Source organism: Typha latifolia, chromosome 1, assembly GCF_019914945.1.
Source record: "Typha latifolia isolate L0001 chromosome 1, TyphaL0001v2, whole genome shotgun sequence".
NCBI lineage: Eukaryota > Viridiplantae > Streptophyta > Magnoliopsida > Poales > Typhaceae > Typha > Typha latifolia.
The window spans coordinates 18,414,772-18,441,589 of record NC_133086.1 but is presented as its reverse complement, the minus strand read 5'-3'; the positions used below and the strand labels follow the sequence as shown (position 1 = coordinate 18,441,589).

General features: G+C 38.9%; 4 protein-coding genes and 1 long non-coding RNA gene across 5 annotated transcripts; 2 read left to right on the top strand and 3 right to left on the bottom strand.

The window, feature by feature from the left end:
* Nucleotides 1-1,362: 1,362 nt before the first annotated feature.
* On the top strand, nucleotides 1,363-3,142 carry LOC140780681 (uncharacterized). Its single transcript, XM_073126382.1, has 3 exons — nucleotides 1,363-1,933; nucleotides 2,028-2,159; nucleotides 2,422-3,142. The coding sequence occupies exons 1-3, from the start codon at nucleotides 1,632-1,634 to the stop codon at nucleotides 2,930-2,932; spliced, it is 945 nt and encodes a 314-aa protein (XP_072982483.1). The 5' UTR covers nucleotides 1,363-1,631; the 3' UTR covers nucleotides 2,933-3,142.
* A 5,553-nt stretch (nucleotides 3,143-8,695) lies between these two features.
* LOC140799292 (transcription factor SPEECHLESS-like) lies at nucleotides 8,696-10,827 on the bottom strand. The gene is made up of 3 exons (XM_073153550.1): nucleotides 10,367-10,827; nucleotides 9,746-10,261; nucleotides 8,696-9,039 (listed from the first exon to the last, which is right to left on the bottom strand). The coding sequence occupies exons 1-3, from the start codon at nucleotides 10,763-10,765 to the stop codon at nucleotides 8,974-8,976; spliced, it is 981 nt and encodes a 326-aa protein (XP_073009651.1). The 5' UTR covers nucleotides 10,766-10,827; the 3' UTR covers nucleotides 8,696-8,973.
* Nucleotides 10,828-16,550: 5,723 nt separating this feature from the next.
* On the bottom strand, nucleotides 16,551-17,599 carry LOC140794807 (hydroquinone glucosyltransferase-like). Its single transcript, XM_073147054.1, has 2 exons — nucleotides 17,310-17,599; nucleotides 16,551-17,046 (listed from the first exon to the last, which is right to left on the bottom strand). Exons 1-2 carry the CDS (start codon nucleotides 17,597-17,599, stop codon nucleotides 16,551-16,553), a joined length of 786 nt encoding a protein of 261 aa, XP_073003155.1.
* A 2,098-nt stretch (nucleotides 17,600-19,697) lies between these two features.
* LOC140802688 (uncharacterized) lies at nucleotides 19,698-20,673 on the top strand. The gene is made up of 2 exons (XR_012111697.1): nucleotides 19,698-20,194; nucleotides 20,424-20,673. It is a non-coding gene; the product is annotated as an uncharacterized lncRNA (long non-coding RNA).
* A 67-nt stretch (nucleotides 20,674-20,740) lies between these two features.
* LOC140802687 (protein trichome birefringence-like 23) lies at nucleotides 20,741-25,767 on the bottom strand. The gene is made up of 4 exons (XM_073158235.1): nucleotides 25,345-25,767; nucleotides 24,378-24,461; nucleotides 22,562-22,839; nucleotides 20,741-21,793 (listed from the first exon to the last, which is right to left on the bottom strand). Exons 1-4 carry the CDS (start codon nucleotides 25,556-25,558, stop codon nucleotides 21,020-21,022), a joined length of 1,350 nt encoding a protein of 449 aa, XP_073014336.1. The 5' UTR covers nucleotides 25,559-25,767; the 3' UTR covers nucleotides 20,741-21,019.
* Between the last annotated feature and the right edge of the window lie 1,051 nt (nucleotides 25,768-26,818).

Genomic DNA, 26,818 nt, shown 5'->3' with positions numbered 1-26,818 from the left:
CTAAAATTAATGGAGATCTAACAATTAGTTAGATTTGAATGATATCTGTGAGTAAGAGTTTTAATGGAAATACATGCAAATAAGATATTTTAGAAGGATATATCCACACACACAAAAAAAAAAAAAAAAAAAACTTTTGAGAAAATAAAATTTCCAAAATATATGGTATTTATAAATTGGTGAAACTTTCGAGCAACAGTCAAGAAGGTCTTATGATAATTATTTATAAACTCGTGGATAATGTCAAACATATATTGGATAAATCACAAATTTGATATTATGTTGCTAGAGTAGCAATAGAGAATAATTTAGGCTATTACATATGAATTAAAAAGAAAAAAAAAAGATAGAAGAGATGAAGAATACGATGCGTATATATCTCGTCTTTATCCACGTTGACTTTGTCTTGGAGCTTATACATTTTTTTTAATTTTGTTTTTCTAATAAAAAATTGGCTAAGACCAAGGAATTTTAAATTGGTTGACCAGTCTTATAACATAAGTGAAGCATCTTCTACTAATCTGCGGTTCCTAACTACCTGTCCTATTGTTGTCGTTGGAAGTGTGAAGCTTGGACCTTTTCAAATACTCTATATAAGTTTGAAAGAAACATGAAAAATAATGTGACAAAATATCTGCATTCCTTGCCTAAGAATAATGATATACAGTATATGAGGAGATTGACTTGAGCATGTTATTTAATTAGTCAGTCGATTAAGCCTTACAACACTCCCCTTTTTTAATTTAGGCTAAGAATAAATGATAAAAGAACAAGAGAGTATATCCTCATATTCAGGTCAAATCTGTCTAAGCTCGTCATCGCAATAGAGAATAATTATAGTCTTAGAAGCCTTATGTTGTTAAGGTTGCTAAAGTGCGTAACTATTTGATGACTTCCAAAGTCATGTGTCCACTCCCAACAAATGAATCCCCTCCTAGCTAGTGGAGGTAGGGGCCGGACTCCCAGTTCTTCCAAACGAATCAGGTCATGAATTACACATGCTACTGTTGTTTGAAGATACCAGTTGTTCTCAGAAGTAAAGGGGTTTTTGGTGAAAGTTGAATAACTCTACCTCGTTCTCAAACTCACTCCCCTTTTTTAAGTGCTGAGCTGAGGTTTCAAGACAAGTGCGATACTGACAGTACTATTAATCTTATAATGGTTAAATTTGCCCATTGTGGGCAACGCGGAAATAGGTTTGAAGATTCTTGGTCAGTTCTCCCGTCCTTCTTTCCTTCCTCATTGACTTCCCCTCTTTGCAATTACTCTCTTTCTGGTCCTAAGATACCACTAGATTTGAAACGGTCAACACTCGTATATAGATATCTGTTTACCTCACTTCCAATCAATTCCCCCCCTTCTGACCAACGACCAGTCTATAAGTGCCAAACCAAGCAACAAGCTAAATAATTGCAAAGAAACAGGGCGAGTAATACAGACTTTTCTGGGTCAAACTTAATTTTTCTCTTGTACGAACCCAAAACCCATAGTTTTAATTCCTTTGGATTAAAGAAACCTGGCCATTGCCCGCTTCGAGACCTTCACTCTGTATATATATGTTTATATATATATATAAACATATGAATATATCTTCCATGCCCACGTCCAAATTAAGCTGAGTCTCGATCGCCATGGAGAACGCTACTCCAAATGGAGATGTGAATTTGTTGCTCGACGTATTAGCCCATGGTAAGGAGCACGTTAGGGAGCTGGAGGCACATCTGAATGAGTCCGGCCTCGGCGAGAAATGCAAATTATTGGCGCAGCAGGTTGAGTCCACGTTGAAGACGGCGATCGCGATGGCGAAGATGATCAGCTGCGAGGCCGCAGATTCCCCATGGTCCCCCAGCGGAAGCGGAAGCCCGCCGAGCTACGACTCGGAGAGGGCGTGGGCGTTCAAGGAGCACGAACGCCGCGAGATGTCGAAGAAGAGGTACGTACGTGAATTAATTTAACTAACTAACTAGAAGAAGTAGAGATCGGTTGCAGATATATCGAATAAGCTAGATTTTGTCATTTGATTGCAGGAAGACTCTGCCCAAATGGACGAGTAAGGTGTGCATCTCCTCCGGCGGCGGGGCGATCGAAGGGTCGCCGGACGACGGGTATAGTTGGAGAAAGTACGGGCAGAAGGACATCCTTGGAGCCAAGTTTCCGAGGTTAGTGAATTCACCATGGATTCTCATAGGAGCAATATGGTCAACTAAATTTGCAAGCCAAATTAATTTATATAATCTAGTTTGACTTGTGATCGTTTCGATTCGAGCCTAATTTTGAGCCTACTTCAACTTGAACTAAGTTTTAAGGCTAGATGAGTCGGTTGATGAGAGATAGATATCAAGCTTAACTCAAGTCTTAATTTAAAACTAATTCAAACTTAAATTGGATCAAGTTTGAGATTATGTATATAATATCTTGCAGAGGCTACTACCGCTGCACTCACCGCAACGCCCACGGATGCCTTGCAACAAAGCAAGTCCAGCGGTCCGACGACGACCCCTCCGTCTTTGACGTCACCTACCGAGGGCATCACACCTGCGTCCGAAGCAGGCGGCCGGCGACCGCCGAACCATCACCTCGAGAGCCCGACCACATTACTCGGGACCTAACCTTCACGGCAGGCCTCAAGGTAGAAACCGCAGGCATGGCTCCCTCCTCCTCCTCCTTATCCTTCCCTTCCACGCCGGTGAACGGCGCGAGGCCGGAGAGTAACGGCATCTTCTCGCCCTCGACGACGGAGAGCAACTTAGCCGGAAGCTTCTCGCCTACTTTTATCCCCTCCACGATTTCCGAGTCGAACCACTTCCCGGTGTCGCCGCTCAACGAGATCATCTCTGCGGCCAATTCGCCCATGGTCGACATTGGTTTCATGCTCGAACATGTGGATTTCGAGCGCACCTACCCTTTTGATCATTCCAACTTCTTTAGGTAGAGATAAGAATTCTTGGATTAATTGCATGGGAGCAACAAAGAAATTAATATCAAGCACCCAATTTAGTTATATATGTAGACAGGGGTTGAAGTAACTTCTTCAAATCCTTATTCTTATATATTGTGATTGATTTCTGTACTTTTTGTTGGAAACTAAATAGATTCCGGTGGAGATGAATAAAATCAAAATGGTCGGACTCTTGGAGGTGAAGGTGAATCTATTTTTTGAATAGATATGTCGTCCAAAAATTGCGATTAAAAATAACAAAAATAATATATTCTCTAGATACAATTCAGTCACGAGTTAAAATAATAAGAGTTAGAATTAAAGTTTTTAGTATATCTCAAAAATAATAGCACGCTCTTTAATTTATAAAAAATAAAAAGATATAACCAAGAGAGGCTAAGTTGTTAGATAACTTTAAAAATAGTTAGAGAAATTAAAGACTAAAGGATTCATTATAAAAGAATGCTAAATAATTGACTAACTAATAATTAGTTAGAGTAGTTATCCAAACATTCATTCACAAATTTACTTCTTTATTTTAAAAATAACAAGATAGAAAACTAAAATTCCTCGAAGAGCGAAAGCCGAGCATTCGCTCCGGGGAGGCTCTTCAAATGATCAATCTTAGATTTGTCTCCTGCAACAGTACTCCACATCTACATCGATTATATATATATATATACATATATGTATGTATATCAAATAAGCATAAGAAAAATTGAAGATAAAAAAGAGAGGAGAGAGAGAGAGAGAGAGTGAAGAAGTAATACCCAAGTTTCTTATAGTTGCATGGATAAAGTGACCCATCTCTAAGAGCTTCCTGACAAGCCAAGATCCAAGATAGCCTGAAGCCCCTGTGACACATGCTTTGCTTATCTTCTTCATTGATCTAAGCCTTTGACCTCTCTATCTCTCTCTCCTTCTCAAAGTCAGAGGAGATCTTTCTTTTTAATCGGTTTTCCTCAAAACAAGATGTACAATGGGAGCAAGTAGTTGTCTAATGGCATAGTGGTTCTCGCACTGATATTCAAAGGAGATGTCGAAGTCTCTTCCTGGAAGTCGGAGTTGCTTAATTTCCTTCATAATTTTTGTGAACGTACAACATGAGCTTTATCTTGTCCACTGAAGATCTACCCATGTGGTGCAATCTCACACTGATTTCTTCTCTCTTGCTAAGTTTCAAAGTCGATCAATTAATCTTATTTTTTAGTCTTAATTTCTTTAAGAAAAATTGATTAGATATAAAAATAAAAATAAAAATAAAAAGACGTTTAATCTAAACTACTTTAGAAGTCCCTAAATCATCTCAGAGGTGTCTAAACTCAAAACAAATAAGAACCTTATGTTCGTTCTAACCCATCTAATTTTAATAAGCATCTAACAAGAAATATCGTTCATGGATGTCAGTTAATAATGCCAAAATAAGATTTGTACACTATAAAATTGCCAGCGTATATCTAAGATATATCGTTCATGGATCTCTGTTCCAAGAGATGCGAAAAACAAATAACTACAAGACGAGATAGAGAGGACAATATGGATGAAATGACCTTGTTAAATAAAATAAAAAGACCTTGTGAATTAGAATCTTTAGACTTTAGTGGAACAAATTCTACCTTCAGTACTTTTTAGGTGCAAATGGGCTTCTAATTTCCAGTAACATAAAATAGTAAACAATATATAGTATGAGAACTTGACATGAAGCCTGCAAATTAATTATAATACAACTCTATTTTTATAGAATTTGGCTTACTTGGCCTCACATCTAAAGTACGTTTCTTTCTTATAGTATAAAAAGAAAGATTCGTCATGAAGCCTGACGTTAAACTTTAAAGTTGAATATGTTATCCACTTATTCTGATCCATTTCTTTAAAATAGTCGGATAGGTTATGATTGTGGAATCAACCTAATAACTTAACTTTTTATTTCTATATTACGTCTAAATTCACCTAAAATTTGGCTTTATCTTCTTCACAAAGTGAATTAACTTTTTATTGTACTATAACGTTTCAGTAACAGAGACGGGGGGGGATCATAAGGGTATATATTTGAGGTGTCAGTTTTCATTCACAATTCCAAATCTCAGATTCATGGACGCGCATACTTATATTAAAATAGTGACGCGTTTCTGTAATATAACTGCAATTAAATCAAGTAGATAAGAAGAATTTTATATGCAAACACTTACTTAATCCAAGACCAAGCCGCATAAGGCATCATCATCAGAAGAATAATACTATGCTCGTAATATTAGATAAATGCTATATCAGAATCCAAGATTAATACATTAATATGATAGATAAGATATATCACTAATGAGCTACTACATGATTTCTTTTATATCCCATCAGATATAAAGGAGAATTTCTTATCTGAATTAAAAAAAAAATCTTCAATAGAAATAATAATCAACTTAATTAAGTTTACAATGTTCAATGAGCATAAGATAGTGAACTACTTACGAGATATACAAATTAATTAACCGGTAATCTCAACTAACAGAGAATTGCTGAGTTTCTAGAAGAAATATCTAACATATAAACTAAGCATGTCTAACATTCTCCCATTTTATTCATTAGACCAGATTTATTTTAAAAATTAAAAGAATATGCGCGTAATTTTAAAAATAATTTCTTTTGAAAACAGATCCCAATGTTAAAAAATATGAAGATGCACTAAATTAGAAACCCTTCTTTGTGGCAACTCCACAAATGCGAGGGAAATCTCAAGATAACATATGGCAAGAAAATTTGGATTATTTGTAAATAGCAAATAAGAAACTAGGCATATGTGCAATATAGATTGTGAACCCAAGAATGTATATAGAAGAAATTGGAAAAATTCTGACTTTGGTACGAATTATTATATGTTTTTATTAACATCAAAGAGTTACGATGATCGAACGTGGTAGATAAAATATCGATCAATGTAATTCTTTAAGCAAAAGTGATCGTCTCAACTTTATGAATCTCCACACGGTAGAGATTATTATGCTCCCTTCCTCTCACCTACTTTATCGGTATGATACCATTGACAGGATTGATGTATGATATACCATTGACAGGATATGGTGATATAGATGAAAAATATTATCTGTATGTTCAAACAGACAAAATTTTGTTCAAATGCCCAATGAGATCCCCGCCCCACTTGAACATATTCATGACATTCGAGATAGAGAGCATAGTTTGCCAATGTGGTTGAAGATTCACCTAGTCATTCGACCGACCGACGTAGATTTTTAGTTGGACTTAATTTATTATTACTACGTGTGAAAAAATTCCTAGACACACGTATGTATCTAAATTCTAGGCAATGAACATCAAGATTTTAACGTGGAAAAACCCAAACGAGAAAAAATCACGGATCCAAACTCGAATCAAAACTAATCACTAGAATCGTAGCAATTACAAAACTGGCTCACAAGACAAACCGTCGATCCTCACGACTTTGTTCTTTTCAGTCTTGCTCGCTAGAACCCACGATTCACTGCTTCTCGTGATTGACATCCAACCTCAGTAGTCATCGAGATTGTTCTTTCGTCTAGATAGCCTTTAAGACGAAAGATTAAGCTTTTTAGAAGAGTAGGACTTTGTTCGTTGAAAAACCGATGTAGCCTCAAGAAGTCTCCTTCAAAATTGATTCTTCAACCCCTAGAGTTAGGGCATCACAATACTTATATAAGATCTCCAAGATAGAGCCAAATCCAAGTCTTATCTGAACTCACGAAAGTCCAAAAATTACAAACTTCATTGGTGCATTTGAACGCGGCCCGGTTGCGTTCGAACGGGCCTAAGTGCGTTCGAACGCAACAACCTAATTTTCACAAGTTGCGTTTGAATGCGTTTGTGAACGCAACTCTCGGTCTGTGTGAACGCATGTACCCGCGTTCGAACGCATTTGTGAACGCAGCTCTCGGTCTGTGTGAACGTATGTACCCGCGTTCGAACGCATTTATGAACGCAGCTCTCGGTCTGTGTGAACGCATGTACCCGCGTTCGAACGCACTTGTGAATGCGATGTGAACTCATAAATTTTTCTTCAATAATCTTGCAATTCTTCAAAACAGATACTTTCTAGACTTGTATAAAAGCTCATATACATGTATAAATGCACTTGGAATATTTTGTACACAATTGCCAATAATAAAAACCTAACACGGTAGAATTATTATGCTCCCTTCCTCTCACCTACTTTATCGATATGATACCATTAATAGGATTGATGTATAATACACCACTGACAGGATATGGTGATATAGATGAAAAATATTATCTGTACATTCAAACATACAAAATTTTGTTCAAATGCCTAGTGAGATCCCCGCTCCATTTGAACATATTCATGACATTCCGGATAGAGAGCATAGTTTGCCAATGTGTTTGAAGATCCACCTAGTCATTCGACCGACCGACATAGATTTTTAGTCAGACTTAATTTATTATTACTACGTGTTTTGTTTGGTGTAAGCTTTGTTTTCTTCGTTAAGTGACTGGGATGTTTGGGAAACATTTATATACTATTTTGCTTAGAACCCTTAGTTTGTTTAGAAAAGTTTGTTTTTCATCTCCATTATTTTTTTGAAACATTTTTGCATCGAAGCGACCTTCTCCTTTTTCGATCCCTATTGACAACTTTGGAGGCATCCACCCCGTGGACGAAGATCGATCTTAGAGTGTCGGACCTTTGGGTGGCAATCATCAATCTCGAAGGCGCCATAATGAGATAAGATATTCAAGAGGCATGCAACGATTTGAGAATCAAGATTATTTGGTAACCAAACTAAAATTTAATACAGGTCGACTAGACTAGAATCTACCTGGTATCCCTCCCCTTTGGCATAAGCACCGAAATTGTCTCACGAAGGAGAGGAAGGGTGAACCTTCGGCAGGTACGAGTACGAGCAAAACCATAATACTCAAGATTTCTATTTAAGGTTGGACCTTCCAGGTTTTTAACTATAATATAATCTACATACCAAAGGGTTTTTTTTTTTTTTTTTTTTTTTGTTGGACTTGTTGGCGAAGGTCGAAACTTTTTTCGATTTATACCGGGAAAAGGTAAAGCTTCTCGTATACAAGCTTAAAATAAGCAGAGTTTTCGTGTGGTGGGAGCGAAAGTTTCCGTACACGAGTTAAGGGAAGAGTTAGGTCCCCCTCAGAAAATTTCAATATATTAGGAAACAATAACTAAGTTTTTATATATGTGGATTTCTAGGAAAGGAAAACCTAACCGTATAACCCTTTAAGTGGGACTATGTTAAAACTAAATCACGACTAACAAGTAAGCCAAGGACCAGGCTCACGATCTGATCCAACATCCGTCCAGAAATGATCGAGCGTTATATTTGGGCACGCTTTATCTATTTTGTTGCCTTGTCTTGTTTTAGCTATGTATGTCCGATTAATAACCACGTTGCACTCAATTCTTTGGCTAGTTTTTGGAACGATGTCATGAAGTGGACAAATATCACTACACGAAAAATTCGGGCGTGTTCACATATCGATCAGGATAATCCGATTCAACTTGAGAACTTAAGCCGATAGATTTAAATATGATGGTATATATACCATTAGTTTTTATGTTAATTTCTTTATGTTAGGTTATTCCTCACTTGTTAGCGTAGCTAACATATTTCCTGTAAATATGCTATAAAAAAAAATGGAATGTCTCTCCCGCCCATTCAATTATTTCTTTTCAATACTTGTATATTCATGAAATTATATCACATTTTTTTGAAATAGAAAGATGGTGAATGCAGTGGGATTGGAAAATTTCTATTGGGATACAATGTTAAGCAAGATCAAAATTCACTGAATTAGGAAGTGAATTACTTGGAATACAGTGTTACAATGAACTGCATAAAGAAACTAAGCTACTGATGGTCATGTTCTAACTAGACTTGGACTTGGTTGCTGGTGCCTCCCACATTCTCTTTGCTACCACAGCCCTCTCCAGAGGAGACGCATTACATGTGATGTACCTCATGAGCTTGGTGTTAGGAGAAGTACTGGCGCTGTGTAATTAGGTAGCTTTAGGAGAATGTTTGCTGAATTTCTTGTACAAGTTCTTCTGCACTAAGTTCGCACTCAATGCCGATCTGTTAAACAAAAAAATAATATTTGAAGGCAAATAGAAAAAAAAATCAGTGAATATCCAATCCCAGTGACATTAGTATAAAAACATTTCATGGATCAGCTAAACAATGCATATATAGCACAACTAATACTCTATGGTAGACCCCTTGGATGTCTTATTTGATGTAACATAACAGTGTCTTTTCTCAGTTTCTGTGTAGATCTTAGATCGCTCGTCTTCCAGTGCTCTCCACATTTATAGAGGGCACACGTTGTTACATTCACTTGAAAGGACAAAATAAAAGCAAATACACTAAAGTTTTCACTAATATATACTACGAAGTGCTGAACTTAAATGTTATCAATAAATACCGACAGCTTCAACATGCAATAATCAATGTATAACAGAATGCACATATATCTATAAATCAAAGTCATCCCCATAGTACCTTTTACATGTATTTAATTTGAATTAACCCTAGCTATATATTGTTTCAGTCTACTTACTAACTAGTATCTAGCATCTGGGCTACGGCCTTTAGTAATACTAAAGATGTTGATCAATGTGAACACTATTAATGTATAGCAGCCAATAGAGTAGTCTTGAGGAGCTTAATGCAGTCTCCATGTAGAAGCGCTATATCCTGACATGTCCCCTAAGCAAGATGGGCTATGGATTGAGAAAAATACATGGAGTACTTAAATGTAAGTGACTTTCGCATCACGTACCTTGATGGTGAAAGAGTTCATCATGGTATCATCAATGGTGCTCATGCTAACATGGAGTATTTCGAGCGAAAGGCTCTCGAGCGCCGCGATTATCTTGGTAGCTTGTCCAGGTATGCGATGAGATACTGTCTTCAAGAGAACGTTGGGGCCCGAAAACTTCACCTCGACATCCGCCACTGAGGTCTTGGAGTTGGCGGCGAGCTCGGTGGAGCTACTCTCCAAGGAGGGGGTGGACTCGTGAGAAGCTGCCATGGTGGAGGGCATGTAGCTGTGCTGCATCCTAGGCTTGTAAGGACTTCCAGGCTGAGGAGTTCGTGGGCTTATCGGCAAACATATTCTAGGACTTTTAGGTGGCGGTCTTGGGCTCAGTGGTAATGGCCGAGGGCTTGAGGCTGGCCTTGGACTAAGCACTTCACTGTAAACTTTCCTTTGCTTCTTGGCCTCCAGTGACTGCAATACTTGTTGCAACTCCTTGATGTAGTCAACCACTCCTCCTATGATGGATGCTTGGTCTCCCTAAATTAGAAACAAAGAAGATATCAAATTTCTCATTTCCTGTCCGATGTGAGCACTAATTAAAGAAATTATATATAACATGGTAAGTGTCTATGATCATCTTACTCTCTTCACATAGAAGCACGGCATCAACGATCGGAGCACCGACAAGTGCTCGTTCATCTGCTTCCTCCGGTTGCGCTCCACCGCAATGTGCGACATCTTCTGCGGCCCGTCTTGGCTGGCGGCTTCCTCCGAAGCCACTGCCGGCGCCGAGTACTTAAACTTCTTTCGAGGACGCGCATCCTCTTCGTCGGTCTCATCGATCTCCCGCATCCTAACGCTAGGAGAAACCGATCCTTGGGACGTCAATCTCTTCGCGGTATCGCCGCCGCATCTAGGGCTAAAGACAGTCGCCTCAAGAGGATTGAAAGTAGCATCATCCAATGTCTCCAAGATCCTAAACAGGTCCTCTTGGGTCCCAAAGTCCGGGTCCTCAAAGAGATCTTGTAGGTTGTCTCCCATGTTACTACTACCTAACTATACCTAATATTTTGCAAGGAGAAGATCGAAGTAGATAGCCACCTCTTTTTGGACCAACTCTCATGTGCAAATAAAAGGGATAGGAAAATAGACCGTTGGAGAGGGAGCGGGGATAATTGAGAAGAAAGAGGTGGAGGAAATATAGGAAAAGTCGGCTGGAAATTAGACACTGTTTTTAGGATAAATTACGAGAGTGCCACTGTATGGTATGGTATGGTATGGTATGATAGTATATGGCATGGGATCTTTTTTGATCATGCCGTCGGCTATGCATGCGGGGTTAAATGGCGAGTTCGAGACACGTAACGTACAGATAGATGTCTAGCATTAAAAGTCTTCGCAATTCTCGTAAGCATACGTACGGGAGAGTTTCATACAATCCTATTTAATTAAATACAAGTTTAAGTTATTAGATAACGGCTTATAAAATTAAAAAAATAACTTTTTTTAAAGATAAAAAAAAAAGAAGCAATCGCAGAGGATATATCTTTGCTGATCATAAAAAAAAAATCAAGGTGAATCCTTTTTTTTTTTTTTTTTTCACCAGAGCTGAAGAAGCATTTATTACTCTAACCCACAGACAAAAGGATTGCCCAACCCAATGCTCTGCTCGGCTCAGTGAAAATTTATGCGATTCTAATGATCATGCCTATTCTATGTGTTCTTTATCAATTATAGTGTTGTTGATTGTGCTTATAATTACATGCCCATCATGATAGAAAACATTCCTTTTGCCCTCCAGTAGGTGTATCCAGAAGAATGTTAATAATCACATTAGGAGTATACTATGTATTGCAGAAGTATTGTTAATTTCCAAGTGGTGTGTGGTAACTAGACTTATCCCTAGGTTCGGAGAACCTATTCAGTATTAATTGGAGAGAGAGAGAGAGAGAGAGAGAGAGAGAGAGCAATATTGTAATGTTTTTAGGTATGAGGAGGGAGGGATGGGTTTGAAAGGGATCGGACATGAGATGTGTCATGCATGCCATGTTAGCTAGATATGATAAATAGCTTGTACGGTAGAGGATCTAGGGAAGAGAAGAGGGAGGTTATGCATTTAAGTCCCTCTCATTTAAGTAGTAATCAGCCGTCATCTCTTCTTTGTTGCGCCATTCACATTAAATTTCACATTTACCCCCCTCAACTACTCATACACCAATCATTTCCTTCGAACCAAACGTTCGTGAAATAGAAAAGGGTGTCGTGTCTTCCATCTATCTATCTATCACGACAAAGGCTACGGACAAGAAATCTCTTTACGAAGATTTTGTTGAGCAGGACTGACGTGGCAATTAATCAGCCGTTGGTATGACAGAACAGTAATGGTCTTGTGCTCAGAGAGTGGTGAAGATGTTGCCACGTACGTTTGCCCTGTTGGTAAGTCTGTAATCAATATATGAATGGACATAGGGATATATATTTCATCTAATCCATACAAATACCAAGTTTTTTTTAGGTATCCTTCAGTAGCTTGAGTGATAGATAGGGACTGTAGGAGTCATCAGCTGTGGCGTATGAAGTAATCTTTTATTCTATAACACTATTTGTAAATAACGAAAATGTACTAGTATACCACGAATAGGAGACGACTCGTCCGGTTGCCTGTTCTAATAGTAGTCTAAGAACCAGAAGATCAGGTGAAGGACTCCATCAATATTTATGTGAAAGAGAGAAAATGTATTATAACTAGCAAGTGTTCGACGTGACACATTTATTTCAATTTTGTTGACATGTACATTTATTTGATAGAATTACTGAAACAATAATAAATGCCTATCTTACTCGCAAAGAGAGGTGTACTCAGTTTAGATTCTGCGAACATAACAATTATGCACAAGAAACACAAAGACGCTCAGAGCCATTAAATGCATGTGTACGAGCCTACGTTGCTCTCCCCATCCTCTCTTATTCATTTGTCACAGCTACATATATACATATCCTCTCTCTCTCTCTCTCTCTCTCTCTCTCTCTCTCTCTCTCTCTCTCTCTCTCTCTCTCTCTCTCTCTCTCTCTCTCTCTCTCTTCTAAGTAGCTTCATTGATGCCTCCATCAAAGTCATTCAATGGCACCACGGAAAAGGTATGATAGAGAGGAAGACATAACTATACTCTGGAGATAATGCCATGCAAAAATTTGAATGGGGGAGAGATCCTATACAGCCACCGATGAAGAGATTTCCCAATAGTTGACTGCTAGAAGCTGCTATCGGTTGCCACGTGCCCCCAGTGGAGCAAATTTGCGCAGTTATGGATGTAAGGAATCCAGTATTATTTGAATCCCTACCTTTAAATGGGAGCAAGATAGGAGAGTGCCTTAATTAGATTTGGGAATTGTGCGTGTCTGGGTGTCTGATCCGTAGAAGGCCCCCTCCATTTGATTACAAGAGACATTTCCGACTGGTCGCTCTCAATTATCTACCCCATCCTAACTGTTCGTCTGCACCACAGACTGCAGGAATCTCCTATAGTCCCAATAGTTTTCTACTATTTTGCTAACCGAGTCTGTCGGATTCTAAATCTTAATGGCACTGATTTACTTAAGACACTATCAGGCCTCTTGTAATACTCTCTTATTGAGGTTTTGTTACTCCAGTTCTTGTACTGTCATACTCTTTCTTAAAAGTTGATAGTAGTAACTAAATGATAATGATCATACTCAGTTAGGTTTGAATGGATCTGTAAGTAGCCAACCAAGTATCTCGATTATAGACATTCCACTGCCTTCGGACTTGGCCCACATGGAAAGCTTTGGTTGCCTTCTCTCCCCTCTGTTTTGGGCCCTATCTTATATTCTCAATCAGTAGGCCGAGAGATAGACACGAACTTGTGGGACTTGAGAAAGCAGTTAGTTGAGGGCCATCACTTCACTCTCTCAAATCCAACCCCCACCCTCTACCATTAACATATTCACTGCATAACTGTACATATAGATACAGTACGTATGTACACAGATGGGACCAAGGTGTAACAAAGTATATAAGTATACAGAGAGAGAGAGAGAGAGAGAGAGAGAGAGAGAGAGAGAGAGAGGTGATGTTCTAGAGAAATAAAAATGTGAGGTTGTGGTCTTGTTTTGTACTGCACTCATGCCGGGCTTGCCTTTGCCATTACTGAAGCTGATGAAGTGGGGAGGGGGGAGTAGAAGGCATTGAGACATTTCAGAGGAGAAATTTAATTTTGCTTGTCACCGGTGACAGTGACGAGTGCGATGCGGGTGCATGGGAAGTGAAGTCGCTATTCTCCATTGATGAAGGGCTTGCTGCTTATTGGCTGGCATGGGGAAGCAGTCGTTTGGGGATTTGCTGAGTTGGACCCACATGGGTAGGTCCAGGTGCCTATTTTGGTCTAGGATGTGTGCAACTTGGATTATATGTGCTAGCTTAATTGATCATGATATATAGAGGGGATAGTTGGTGGTCTATATCCCTTAAATTGATACTAGCTCTTATTATAATTGCTTAATTGGACAATATAACGACAACAATATTACTGTTACATCTTGCCTATCCAATGTCTATCTTATAGTTTTTCTATAAACTTTTCGGCACATTCACTGCGAGAAGGAATTAAATCTAAAGTAAGGGCTTTTATAGTACCCATATATATTTTGTACGATAGTCCACATAAGGACTCTCTCTCTCTCTCTCTCTCTCTCTCCGTATATATATCATCTTGACTTAATCCAAATTTAGGCTAAAGATTGGCGCTACCGTGAACACCAGTATATCTTGCTTATTACTTCCGTCTCTTAACTTTCACAATAATTATATATATATATATATATGTATATATATATGTATAATAAATAATTTAATAAGAACTATTAATTTCTTTCTCCTAATCGAATGGTTGAAATTAAATAATACTAAATAAAAAATCGTTAATTTTTTTAAATTATAAGAGTAACTTAGTCATATTTAATTTCTCTCTATCAATTATCCATTTTTTTATAAAATATAAAATAATAATAAATTGGTAAAAATTGGCACTCCTATAATTAAGAAAACGGTTATAAAAAAAGCAATATAATATTTTAATTTTAGTTTTCTTATTGATTAATCTAGTCACATATGTAAAATATCTCATATATCATTTAACTTATCAATAGATATAAAATTATTTTAATAACTAATTAATTAGTATCGAATCATCACTCTCTCTCTATATATATATAACACATATGTATGTACGTACGTATGTATATATGTATGTATGTAAGACTATGCTAGCTAGGTTTACTTTTAGTGCATAATGAGTTAGGCAATAGATTTTTCTCACACTATTCTGAGGTAGACTTTACTAAGCCCATAGTCTCAATAGATAGTGGCCTACATTTTTTGCACTCTCTTTTCTTTTTCTTTTTTCTTTTTCTTTTTGAGGAAAGCTGGAGGCATTAGGCACAACATTTCACCAAATCATTTTGAAGACCGCCTAATGCATAAATATTGAGAGAAGAAATCAGATGATGATATTTTAACACAACTTTCACACTTGACAATAATAAATAAACAACACTATAATGAAAGATATAATATTAGGCTATAGGGCTAGATAAAAGACAACCCGAAATATTTCACTAAGAATTCACATAAGTAGAAAGTCACATAAGTAGAAAGTCTAAAGTTAGTTTATTGTATCTAACTTTTCATACCCTATATGAGGGCTGTAAATATAAAATGAGCAGCTTGAGCTCGGCTTAGTTAGAAATGAGCCGAGCTCGAGTAATCAAAATTGTCTCAAAATTAATATTGAGTCGAGTCTGAGTTGGAGCTAGCTCGCTCACGTTCGGGTCGATAGTCTTAATATAAAAGGAGTGAGAAAAACATCAATCCCCAAATCCCATTTCCACGTCCCCCCCTCCTCTTCCGTCGCGATGAGCCGATGCCGCATCGTCCTCCTTCGCCAAGCTGCCATTGCTGTGTCACCTTGTGCCCTCGCCCTCCTTTGCCAAGCCGTTATCACTGTGTCACCTCGTGCCCTCATCTTCCTTCGTTAAACCACCGCCGCAGTGTCGCCTCCTCCTCCTTCGGTAACGGCAAGCCGCTACAGTGCTGCCTTGTCAAGCTGCTGCCGCGAGGTGGATCAGCACCTTCGCCACGCAGCTCTCCGATAGGTCCCTCGACGTCATCCCCCGGGCCCCAATCTTCTTCTTCTTCTTCTTCGGCTCGACTTGAGCTCGATCTGGCTCAATCCGACTTGATTTGAATGAGGCTTGATGATAGACTCATTTCAGACTTGAGTTTAGCTCGGGCTCGACTCGAGTTGAGCTGAGCCGAGTCTGAGCTCAATTCTAAAGTTCGAAATTAATTTTAAACTAAGCCAGGGCTAAAACCGACTCGCTCAGGGTCAGGCTCATATTCACCCCCAACCTACATATGGAATATCATTATCAATCGAGAAAGTAAAGATTTGCTGATTTCGCGAAGCAACCCATGATATTATTACTTACTCTACTCGCAACTCTATGAATTAATTACGTGCCAAGTTGTCCTTTTCCTCGTTGCACAAACTCTGACATGGCCTTGAACGACGATCCACCCTCCCTCACCGCACATGCCGCTTTCTCCGTGAGCTCAGCCACCCTCTCCCTTGACCATTTCCCTTCTTCCTCCTCCATTACGAACTTAACCACCTTTACGATATCCTCCCTCCTCACCGATCCATCATCCCCTCTCTTAATCCTTATCCCAACCTTTGCTGCCTCCGCTAACAACACCGCGTTCATCCTTTGCTTTTTTTTTTATTTTATTTTTACAACGGCCATAAAACTATGCCACGCCGTTCGTGATGCTCTCCAACAAGGAGTTCCAACCGCAATGCGACACGAAAACTCCTGTCGCCACGTGTCCCAGCACCTTATCTTGTGGAGCCCACGACGGCAGCACGAGCCCGAACTCTTTCGTCCTTCCTATGAACCCATCGGGCAGGAAGTCGAGCGGGTTGCTCCCCTGCGTGCTACTCGAGGAGAGGAGTGATGCGTTGGCTTTAGCTTCGTGTGGGGCCTTCACGACCCACAGGAATCGATGATGACTCAGCTCCAATCCCAGAGCCAGCTCGGTCCTCTGCTGCCACGTCAGCGTCTCCTCGCTCCCGGGGGCCACGTAGACCACGGACCCGCTCGGCTGCCGGTCCAACCATTGAACGCACTCGTGCTCTTCGTGCTCTGTCGACCTGGTCCAGACGAGCGGCCCGACCGGGTAAACCGGCGGCTTTCCCGGTTCACTATTTATTGCCAAGAAGGCACCCGACTCCAACCCCTCAAAGCTGTTGACCAGAAAGCCATCGACCTCGTGGAATCGCTTTGCGACTTAGCATGAACTCGTACGACACGTTGCTCCGATCCTGGAGCGAGTCTAATAGATCCCTACCTCGAATCGGGACGCATCCGTAAAGATGGATCGGATCAACGAGGTTACGATACTCCTCCTCGTGGTACGTTTCGTGGAGAAGAGGGATGCAAGAGGAAGAGCGACAAGCTCATGCATGTCGACGTGCAAAACATGTAACATGGGATGCCGAGTTCAAACGCCAAATCGTATGTTACAAAGCTAAACAAGTCGACGACGATAGACGCAAGAGCGGCGAGGGAGGTTGTAGGCGACGGTTGGCTATGCGGGATACGGTGGGTGTGTTCCGGGAAGTAGTCGGGTGGAGGAAAGGGGAGGGTGATGGAGTTGACTTGGGAGGGGAGGGAGGTGGCGATGGATCGGTAGGCGGCGGCGGAGGGGTCAATGGGGCTGGCGATGAGGGTGACGTTGAAGCCGTGGCGGCTGGCAAGGAGGGCGGCGAATTCAGCCAAGGGGATGACGTGGCCCATACCGGAGCTGCAGACGATGGCTACGTGGGGAGGTTTGTTGGTATTGCCTTCCATTGGAATGACTAATGCTTGTCAGGATGTGTTAACTTCAACTTTAGGGCGATTGAATTGAAAAAACTAAAACTATATAAAGTCGTCCATTGCATAACGACAGATATATCTAATTATAGATTATAGGGTATAGAGATTTCTACTAGTCAGTCAGAAAGGAATCCAAACATCCCAATGGAACGCCATAAGAAAAGGTGATTACTTTATAAATATCAAATTAACCAAGCGGGGGTCCTTTGGTATTATTTACTCTGCTCACAGAGGAGACTTTAATATATTAGAGAGAGAGAGAGAGAGAGAGAGAGAGAGAGAATCAACCAAGCCCAAGCACGCGGTTTCGATGTCTGATATAATTATACATTGAATACCTCTGCCCAGTAAAGCTATAAAGGGAATCAGACACTTGGTAGGAAATGACAACCTCACTAATGTCCTCCTTGATCCAGGGATTTCCCAAGTGCCGCAGGCTTAGAAGCTTTTGGATAATAGCCTGTGGAACGAATAATATCTTGTGGAGAACTTTGGCACTGAGATCAGTAATTGCATCATTAATACGCGGGTTGGATCCTTGAAGAATAATTAAATTTCGTGCCCTGACAGTAAAAGAAAAACCAGTATCAAAGCTATTTACTTCTTTTTCGGTAGTAACCCCAATTAGAAGGGGCCTAAATGGAATGCCCTTTGAAAACTTAGGTTTAAAACCTTAGAGAAGTCCTATGAGGCTGGATTCCCACGAAGATGTTTCTCAACGGTCTCCACATTAGGCAGGTTGATATGTGCGCAATGTGTAGTTTGTGGGAGGAAAATACTATTCACCTCTTTATCATTGTCCCTATGCCCTCGAGGTGTGGGAATTCATTGCCCGTAACCTCGAGGTCTCATTCACTCTCGACTGCAACTGGCTTTGCTTCAACTGGGCTCACCTTGAACTAGACAAGTTCAAATCTATTATGGCCTCCACTCTTTGGATGATATGAAAAGCTTGAACTAGGCAATATTTTAATGCTACTATAACGAAAGCCGATCATATTGCTTGGGTGGCCCTTCATAAGACTTTATGTTACTTTAGTAGAACTAGGATTGAGAAACTAGCTATCAGACCTAAAGGCAAGGATGAAAGGTGAACTTCCCCAACATATGGCTACATGAAGACAAACCTAAGCTCTTCTCAACGTAGTTTCCTCTACTGTTCAACAAAACCTAAACATCATTTTTTGAGATGATTTTGCTTTGGTCATAAATGTGATCAATGGTGTAGATGTTGTTTCTTAGTGCATTCAACGCATCGTTGACCAAATTAACTTGTTATGTTTTTCTCTATTTTTTTACATAAATTGAGAGAATACTCTATAATCAAGCAGTTAATTGGGCTGCTCATTTTGGTAGGTATTACGCTTTTGAAGCCTGAGGAGGAGACTCTATCACTTGAAGTTGTCTGCTATTATATTTGGTGATGACTCGAACAAGTTGATTCTTATGCCCTAACTTTTTAATACATTGCTTATCTCACATCTCAGTTCTAATGAAAAAAAAGAGCAAATTAAGTCATCTTTCAGCAGCCACACCTTTGAAAGTACTAAAAGAACATAAGACACGTGGCAGCGATGGCCGATAATATTCCACATTATGTGATTCACTCTCAAATATTTCATTAAATAAGAGACCATTTTTTTTCTTAAATTTGTTACGATCATTTAGATTTTTCGATGGAGAAAGGTTTGTGCATGTTTCAATATATAAGTCAAACAATTATATATATATATATATATATATATATAAATTTTTTTAAATATATGAAATATCAAGAATAGAACTTATAACCCCATTTCCTGTTCTACACGTGTAGGCAGATCGACACGTGGAAATTAGCTTGGTATTTTTTTGTCTGATATATGGATTATATAACTAAATAATTCTCTCTCTCTCAAAAAAAGATCATAATAAATTTTAATTATATATATAATATTAGATTAAAAATTTACTAAATATCAACGCGCATTAAAGGGAAAATCGAACTTACCTCCCTTTCGTCTCTGTAGGTGTAGGCAGATCGACACGTGCAAGGTAGCTTGGTATTTCTTCGACTCGATGAAACCACCTCTCCAATTTCTTTCCACCAACTAGGCCTGAACTCAAATATTCACAGATTAATCTATGGCGGAGCAGCAGAAGCCCAGCTCGACGACAGAGCAACCACCGACGCACCCGCCGCCAACTTCGGAGGCGGCGTGGAGGAGCGGGGTCCACTACCCGAACCCCGCGGAGGCGGCGTGGACCGGCGAGGTTCGCTTCCCGAACCCGCCGGACCCGGTGAACCCGGATCCGGCGACTCTGCGCGAGCAATGGCAGTTCGCCACGCGTAGGTTCAGCCGTTGGCACGCCCGTGCGTGGGGCGCCGCCTTCCTCGGGGGGGTCGCCTTGTTCGCTGTCGGATGGCTCGTCAAGGGCTCCAATCCCCTCCCCTCGCGGACCAGTACCACCCACGAAGAAGAGCGCGAGCAGCTGCGCCCGCGCCCGCTCCCCGCCGTCGACGGGGAACGATAGGTACCTACTTGATTCCCATCTCTTGTTTGCGATTTTGCTCAAAAGGTGCCATCTTGGATGAACTCTCATGTGAATTTTTCGTAAAAATCGGAACTTGGGAACGGGTGAGTTTTACTCGGAAAGTGAGCTTCTATATGCTTAACGACCACGTTCTACAATATGATGTGTTCAGCTCATTTGCTCTGCATTATTCTTTTACTCTTTAATTTTATTTTTTTCTTCTCCTCAGGTGATCAGTGCTTTAGAAATGTGATTTGCAAGTAACTTTAAAGAAGTTGGAGGGGGTAGTGGAGAGAGATCATATTGTAAGCTTGTGAATATGAGCTTTTTTTTGTGTGTGTCAGTGTGTGTGTGTGTGTGTTTGAAAGTTTTTGGCATATGATATGTATAATAGTATCTTGTACATTATTTTGATGTATATAAATAGTAGTCGAACATCTGTGCCATCTACTTGGTAATTGATGAGGAATATTCCATTATCCACATAGCTAAACAAGCAATAATTCGCATGTGGAAGCTTCTAAGATCATCAAAGAGAAGATAACATAACAGAATCATCAGCTCGTTGTTTGAAGATTTGGACTTCTCTAAAGTATGCAAAGCAATGGCTTCGCTATTGAAGACAAAAGAATGTAACAAACCATCAAATCACAAGCTTTCATCTAATTACAGTTGCATGAAAACAGAAAAGTTTGAACAATGCAAATTAGGACTTAAAAAGGAAATCGCAAAGCTATCATGCTGTCCAGCGATTTCTTGATGATTCCTGCCTTCTGAACGATTCAAGATCAATCGGATTATGTAGAAGCCGTTTACACCTATAATTCACTTCAGCAACATTTCCATGATCAAATCATTCCATGTATCAACTGGCCCAGGCAAGCACCAATGAAGGCAGTCATTCTGGACTGCAACATTATTACCTTTGTCAAAGGGATGAAACGTTCTGTAAGGCCCTGAGTGCCCATCAGGTCTGAGCAATGAAAGATGATATGTATTGAGCAGCTTCAGGCGGCCTGTATTCCCCGGTCCGTCATCTGCTACTGCCTTCTTGAATTCCTCTAACTCGACCTTCCTCATCAAATGGTCCACATCTCGGCCATCGAACTCCCCTTTCTTGTATGGTGCAGTCCTGTTACAAGTGCCACCGCTGAACCATTCGCCATTTTCAAAGTGGTCGGGCGTCCATGTCCTGTAGATGACCACAGGTTTATGAATCGAAGATGTGATGAAACTGAAGACCAGTTGGAGGACTCTTCTGTAAGAATACTCTAAGGCAATGTCTGTTAAGTTCTTTCCAGGGCAATAATGGCAGCCAATTACTGTTCTGTTCTCCCAGTAGATTGCAGTTTTCAAGAACCACTGACCGCCAGATATGACAACATAATCGAAGCTTCTGTATTGATGTGTCCATTTGGTATCCAATGTGTCTAGATGAAGCTGGGGTTCAGATTTTGACTCGCCGTCATCGTTCTCAAAGATATCAGCCTTGATTAAGAAAGGAGTCCATATAAGTGAGATGGTGAAGTTGTGGGAGGAGAAATGCCATCTTCTGGATTTGTAGTTGTCTTCATGCGCAACCTCAACAGGTTCTTCTGCCTGAATTACAAAACAAACTGTTTCAATCAGTCAAAAACCTTGGAGAAAGATAAGAGAATTTTTGTCCGATAGTACCTAGAATTTCACTAGTCAATAAATACCATTCTTGAAGAAATAGAGAAAACAAGCTAATGCTTGTAATCATACAATGTGTACCAAGGCATTACTAATCATGTCAAGAATGAAGGGTTATCAATTACAAACACCATACTGGACGTAGAAACTGATGTAGTATTACTGGCCAAGCGAATACAAGCATGTAAGCCATAAAGAGTAGGAATTATACTCAGGAAGCATCAGCAATTGGCAAATGAAAGAACCTTTCCTGAGCTGATATGCAACTTGGGGATTATCATGATTCATGATAACAATAGTTAAGCCCAAGGGGGTAATAGACTGAGGATTAAAAACCCTTCTGCCCTGACAAATATTAGGAAGAGACATGAATTTTACCCTAACATAGCTGCATAATGTACAAAAACAGAAACCTTTCCCAAGCTAATACAGTAAGGAAGAACTCCCAGACTGACCACTACCAAGTAGTATGACAAGTTGACAAGAAGTAGTGCGCAGGATTGCAAAAAGTAAAGATGAAGAGAAAAAAAACAAATTTCGACATGAGGGGAACCTCTTTCCTCTGGGAGGCACAAGTAGACCAAAGAGCCATCCAAAAGAACTTATCATTTGATGCAATTTCTTGATTTACTATTGCCATAAAGACATGATTGTGACTGTTAATAACTAGAAAGATTACACAACAAAATGTACCTTCGATAGAAGGCAAATTAATGACTGGATATGATTCCGAAGGATTGAATCACCAATGAGAGCCCAACTTTTATTTTGCATGGCAGTCAGAAACTTCACTGCATCAAATGGTGGTAAATTACAATCAGATGGCTTCCATCTCCAATAAAGATAGCCTGTATCAGGCCTTCCATTTGTCATACAGTTCTGAGGAGGTTCAATAAATCGGCAACTTGCATTTGTGTAAGCTGGTCCGGAAGGATTTGGCATCCACTCCCCAGTAAAAAGGTCACAAATTTCTGCATAATTAATGTTCCAGCAACATTTGATTAACAAGAAAGTAGGTTTAAAGGAAATAAAAAAAATAAAAAAAGGTAGCGAAAATAAGCAATATACAAGTAGAATGAATATTCAGATATTCGTAACTTTAAAATGCATCATAAGTTTTCCTCTAAGCAAAATTATAACAAAAGTTGTTCGAACCTTCACATAGAAATTGCTTAATGATAACCATCAGTTAGAAGATTGAAATGGGACATTGGAAGGAAAAGAAAGAAAATTAAAATAACAAATAGCAAACCCTTACAAGAAAGCCCCATCAAGACACCCAATACAAACAAGCAGGAGATTTGACATACTTCTCCTACCTTTCCTAACAGTATCCATGGTAATACTTTTCTCACATGTTGGTACCAATCAAAATATTCATACCCAGCACTAGAAACAAACACTATAATTCAGTTTACCCTACAATAACCTTAGGACAACTAGACATGGGAAAGTTGGTTATAAGTGGCAGTGTGTGACACTTGGGTATGCATCAATAAAAAGAAACTTCAGGGATAGGTGGGGTTAGAACAATAACATATAAGATCATTCAATACATTGCATCACCCATGTCAGATGTCACAGAGCCACAACTGCAGAATACTTTTAACATGAAAAGCACAATTAGGAAGGCCTATAAAAGGTTTGCTTGTCCATAGTAGCAACTATAAGATTGAGTTCTTAATAGGTTGAGACAAAAGGGAAAAGAAAAGTAAGGTATGCCACCTAATGATATGGCTTTGCAAGATAACCAAAGTAACATATTGATTCAATATAGAAAGAACATTGTCTGTTCTTTTTTTAATCAAATGGTTGTCTAACCGGATATACACCACTAAGATTGTGGAAACGACTTCAGATCCTCTCCAGTGTATTAGTGAGAGCTTATCGTATTGCAGCAGTACCTGTGGGCGCAATTTTCAAGTGACACTGAGATTAGCATTCATGCCACAGTAATAGAGGGTGCTAATTTATTATGTGTCCTCTTCAATGCATTGGAACGGATCTGAACTACAAAACAGTAGAAGATACATATTTCATATGGTATACGTATTACGTATATCAATAGCTTTGTGAATCAAACCATGGTTTGAAGTTTCATCCAAAACAGAGGTATTTCCCCAAAATATTTCACTTTTCAGTCCTATCCAATCTGAAACTAGCATCCAACCGAAACAATCATAATAATAATTTTTTAATGTATGTTTTAAATTCAAAGCTATATTTTGGCTTAGTCAACCTCATTGCTTAAATGTTATTAGATTTTGCATGATGCATTAAAAACTAAGATAAAGAAGACTATTTATCAAAAAAAAAAATCTGAAACCAATGTAGTGAAACTAGGATTGAAACCAACTGAAGTTTACCGAAATATTTCAATTTTTAACTAAGCCAAAACCTAAACCAAAACCGAAACTTCAAACTATGAATCAAACGGCTCTGTCTTGGTAAATATTAATTATTTATACTATTTTCAAAATATGAAGCATAAATGATTAAAGTATAATACCTTTCTGAGAAGCTTCTTCAGTATCTGGTGCTGCCGCCGGAATTGAAGCATCAAAGACAACTTTATTATCTGTTGATGGGGAGTCTGATATAGGGAAAGGTATCCGAAAGAATCAGACAAGATAAACATGCTAAGTCAAACCAATTCTGCATAAAGAATATGGTATCCATCAAGTTTATCCAAATTTTGAACCAGTTAAATTGATATATCAGGGAGCATTTCATCACAACATTTGTAATGCTTAAGATCAGTCAGAAATTGAGAACGGAATACCAGAATTTAGTTAACCCAAAAGGAAATTACTATTTCATGGTTTTGACATCAAGGTACTATACTTCTAATGCAACCAAGTTTCGCAAGGACTAGAAAACATCAACCCTACCAGCAAAGCTAGATTTAGTTTAGTAAATCTAACTTTTTCTTGTCAAAATGATTCAATTTAGTGATTAGTTAAATTGTCCCGAGCAAAGAAAGGTGGGTCATAATTTGTGGTTACTTCAACTCGTCCTTTCTTATTCATCATGACTGGCAACATCCCAAAAGCTGCCGACATCCAGAACTAATCAATACTTAACCGTGAAAATGAATTATAAAATGCCTTTGTGATAGTATCTATACGAGCTAATCATTACCTGTATCACCTCATAATGTCCGATTACCGCTCAAGCATGTATACTAGAGATAACGCCAAACTCCATTAGAAATTCTCAAATCTTTAATCAAGAATTTAACATTTTTCATTGCAAAAAAATTAAATAATCCGGAGTTTACTAGATTAAGATGGAATCAGATCTTTTACCAGAAAACCAAACAGTCAAATATCTAAATCTTCAACTTCCCATTAGCAAAACACGTACCAACTCAAGAATTGACGAAAGATCCACTCATTAATCTTCTCGCTACCTCATTGCACATTTCCTCAACAACCCAACTCCAAGAATGAGACAGATCGTCAAAAAGCACGCACCTTTCTGATTCTCCCCACCTCCAACGCCGGCCACCGGAGCCACCGCTCTCTCCATTGCGGTGGATAGCCCAGAAACCGGCAAGAAATCGCCCGAACGCGAGAATAAGAGGCGAAAGGAGATCCCGACGAGGAGCGCGGAGACGAAGAGCTTGACCAGGACATGGTTGGCCTTCCTATGGAGAGCAGTAACCGACGGCTCCCAATCCGAACCCATCTCCCTACGGCATCTATATCTTCTCAAAGCGAAGGAAACGAGGAAGCAAGAGTTGGTTACGAAGAGAGAAGAGTGTGAATAAAGCAAGGTTAAAAGCGAGAAGAAGAGGGAGGAGGAGGCAGGTCGGGGGAGCAAGGAAAGCAATGGCCTTCCTTTTTCTCTGGTAGCGATGTTCAAGTAAAAATAAAATAAAAAACAATATAAGGAGAGAGAGAGAGAGAGAGAGAGAGAGAGAGAGAGAGAGAGGGGCAACAGTCTCTTTTGTTCTTGAGAATAATGTGACTAGTGATCATATTTTATTTTTTTGGCATAATAGTATATTAGTATATAGAGGTTTTAATTATAAGAGTTATTATATTTTGACCCCCACAACTGTCACCACAGTGTAAGAAAAAAAATTTGAACAGATACGTCCTTGAATTATCTAATTATATTATTAAGCCCCTTCATTAAAATTTTTGTTAAAATATATTAAAATTTTAATTTACTAACTACATTAATAAAAATACCCTTATTTTCTCTTCCCCCTCCTATTCTACTAGAGGTGGATTTAAAAAAAAATTAGAGAAGATTAATTTAGAGTTTAATATTTGGAGAAATTAATATAGACCAAAGAATAAGACGGAAAGATATAAAACAATGGGACGGCATTTTTTTTCATCAATTAAGTAAGTCAAATTTAAAAATTATTACTATCCAAATTTTTAATAAAATATTAATAAAGAGGACTTAGTGATACATATAAGTAATTTAGAGGATATATATGTCTATATTTTCTTGAGCGGCCACGATAGTGGTGGAGTTTGAGATATAATTAAACCCTTAATAATACCTGATTGTAATACAAAAGACAAGAATGTGTGTATATAATTATCTACAAATCAACTATCGCTTATTTTTAAATATAGGGATGTGATAAAATTATCACATTCAATTGTTTAATCAAAATGTGTCTAAATTTCTTATTCATATTTAAGACTTGTATACCAATTAAATGAGACACTTTCGCTAAATTATATGCGGAGAGGATGGACTCTCTGTTATAAAATGGTATGACCTGAGCTATGAAATCATATATATATATATATATATATATATATATATATATATATATATATATATATATATATATTCGAAATAAAACAAAGGGCCACAGGGTGGTGTTGCTCAAGCACCAAAAAGAAGAGAATGCTTCTCTTTACTTGGGGCAGCAACAAGAACGGTGCAGTTATATCCAGACTCTTCTATCCTGCCACGCAT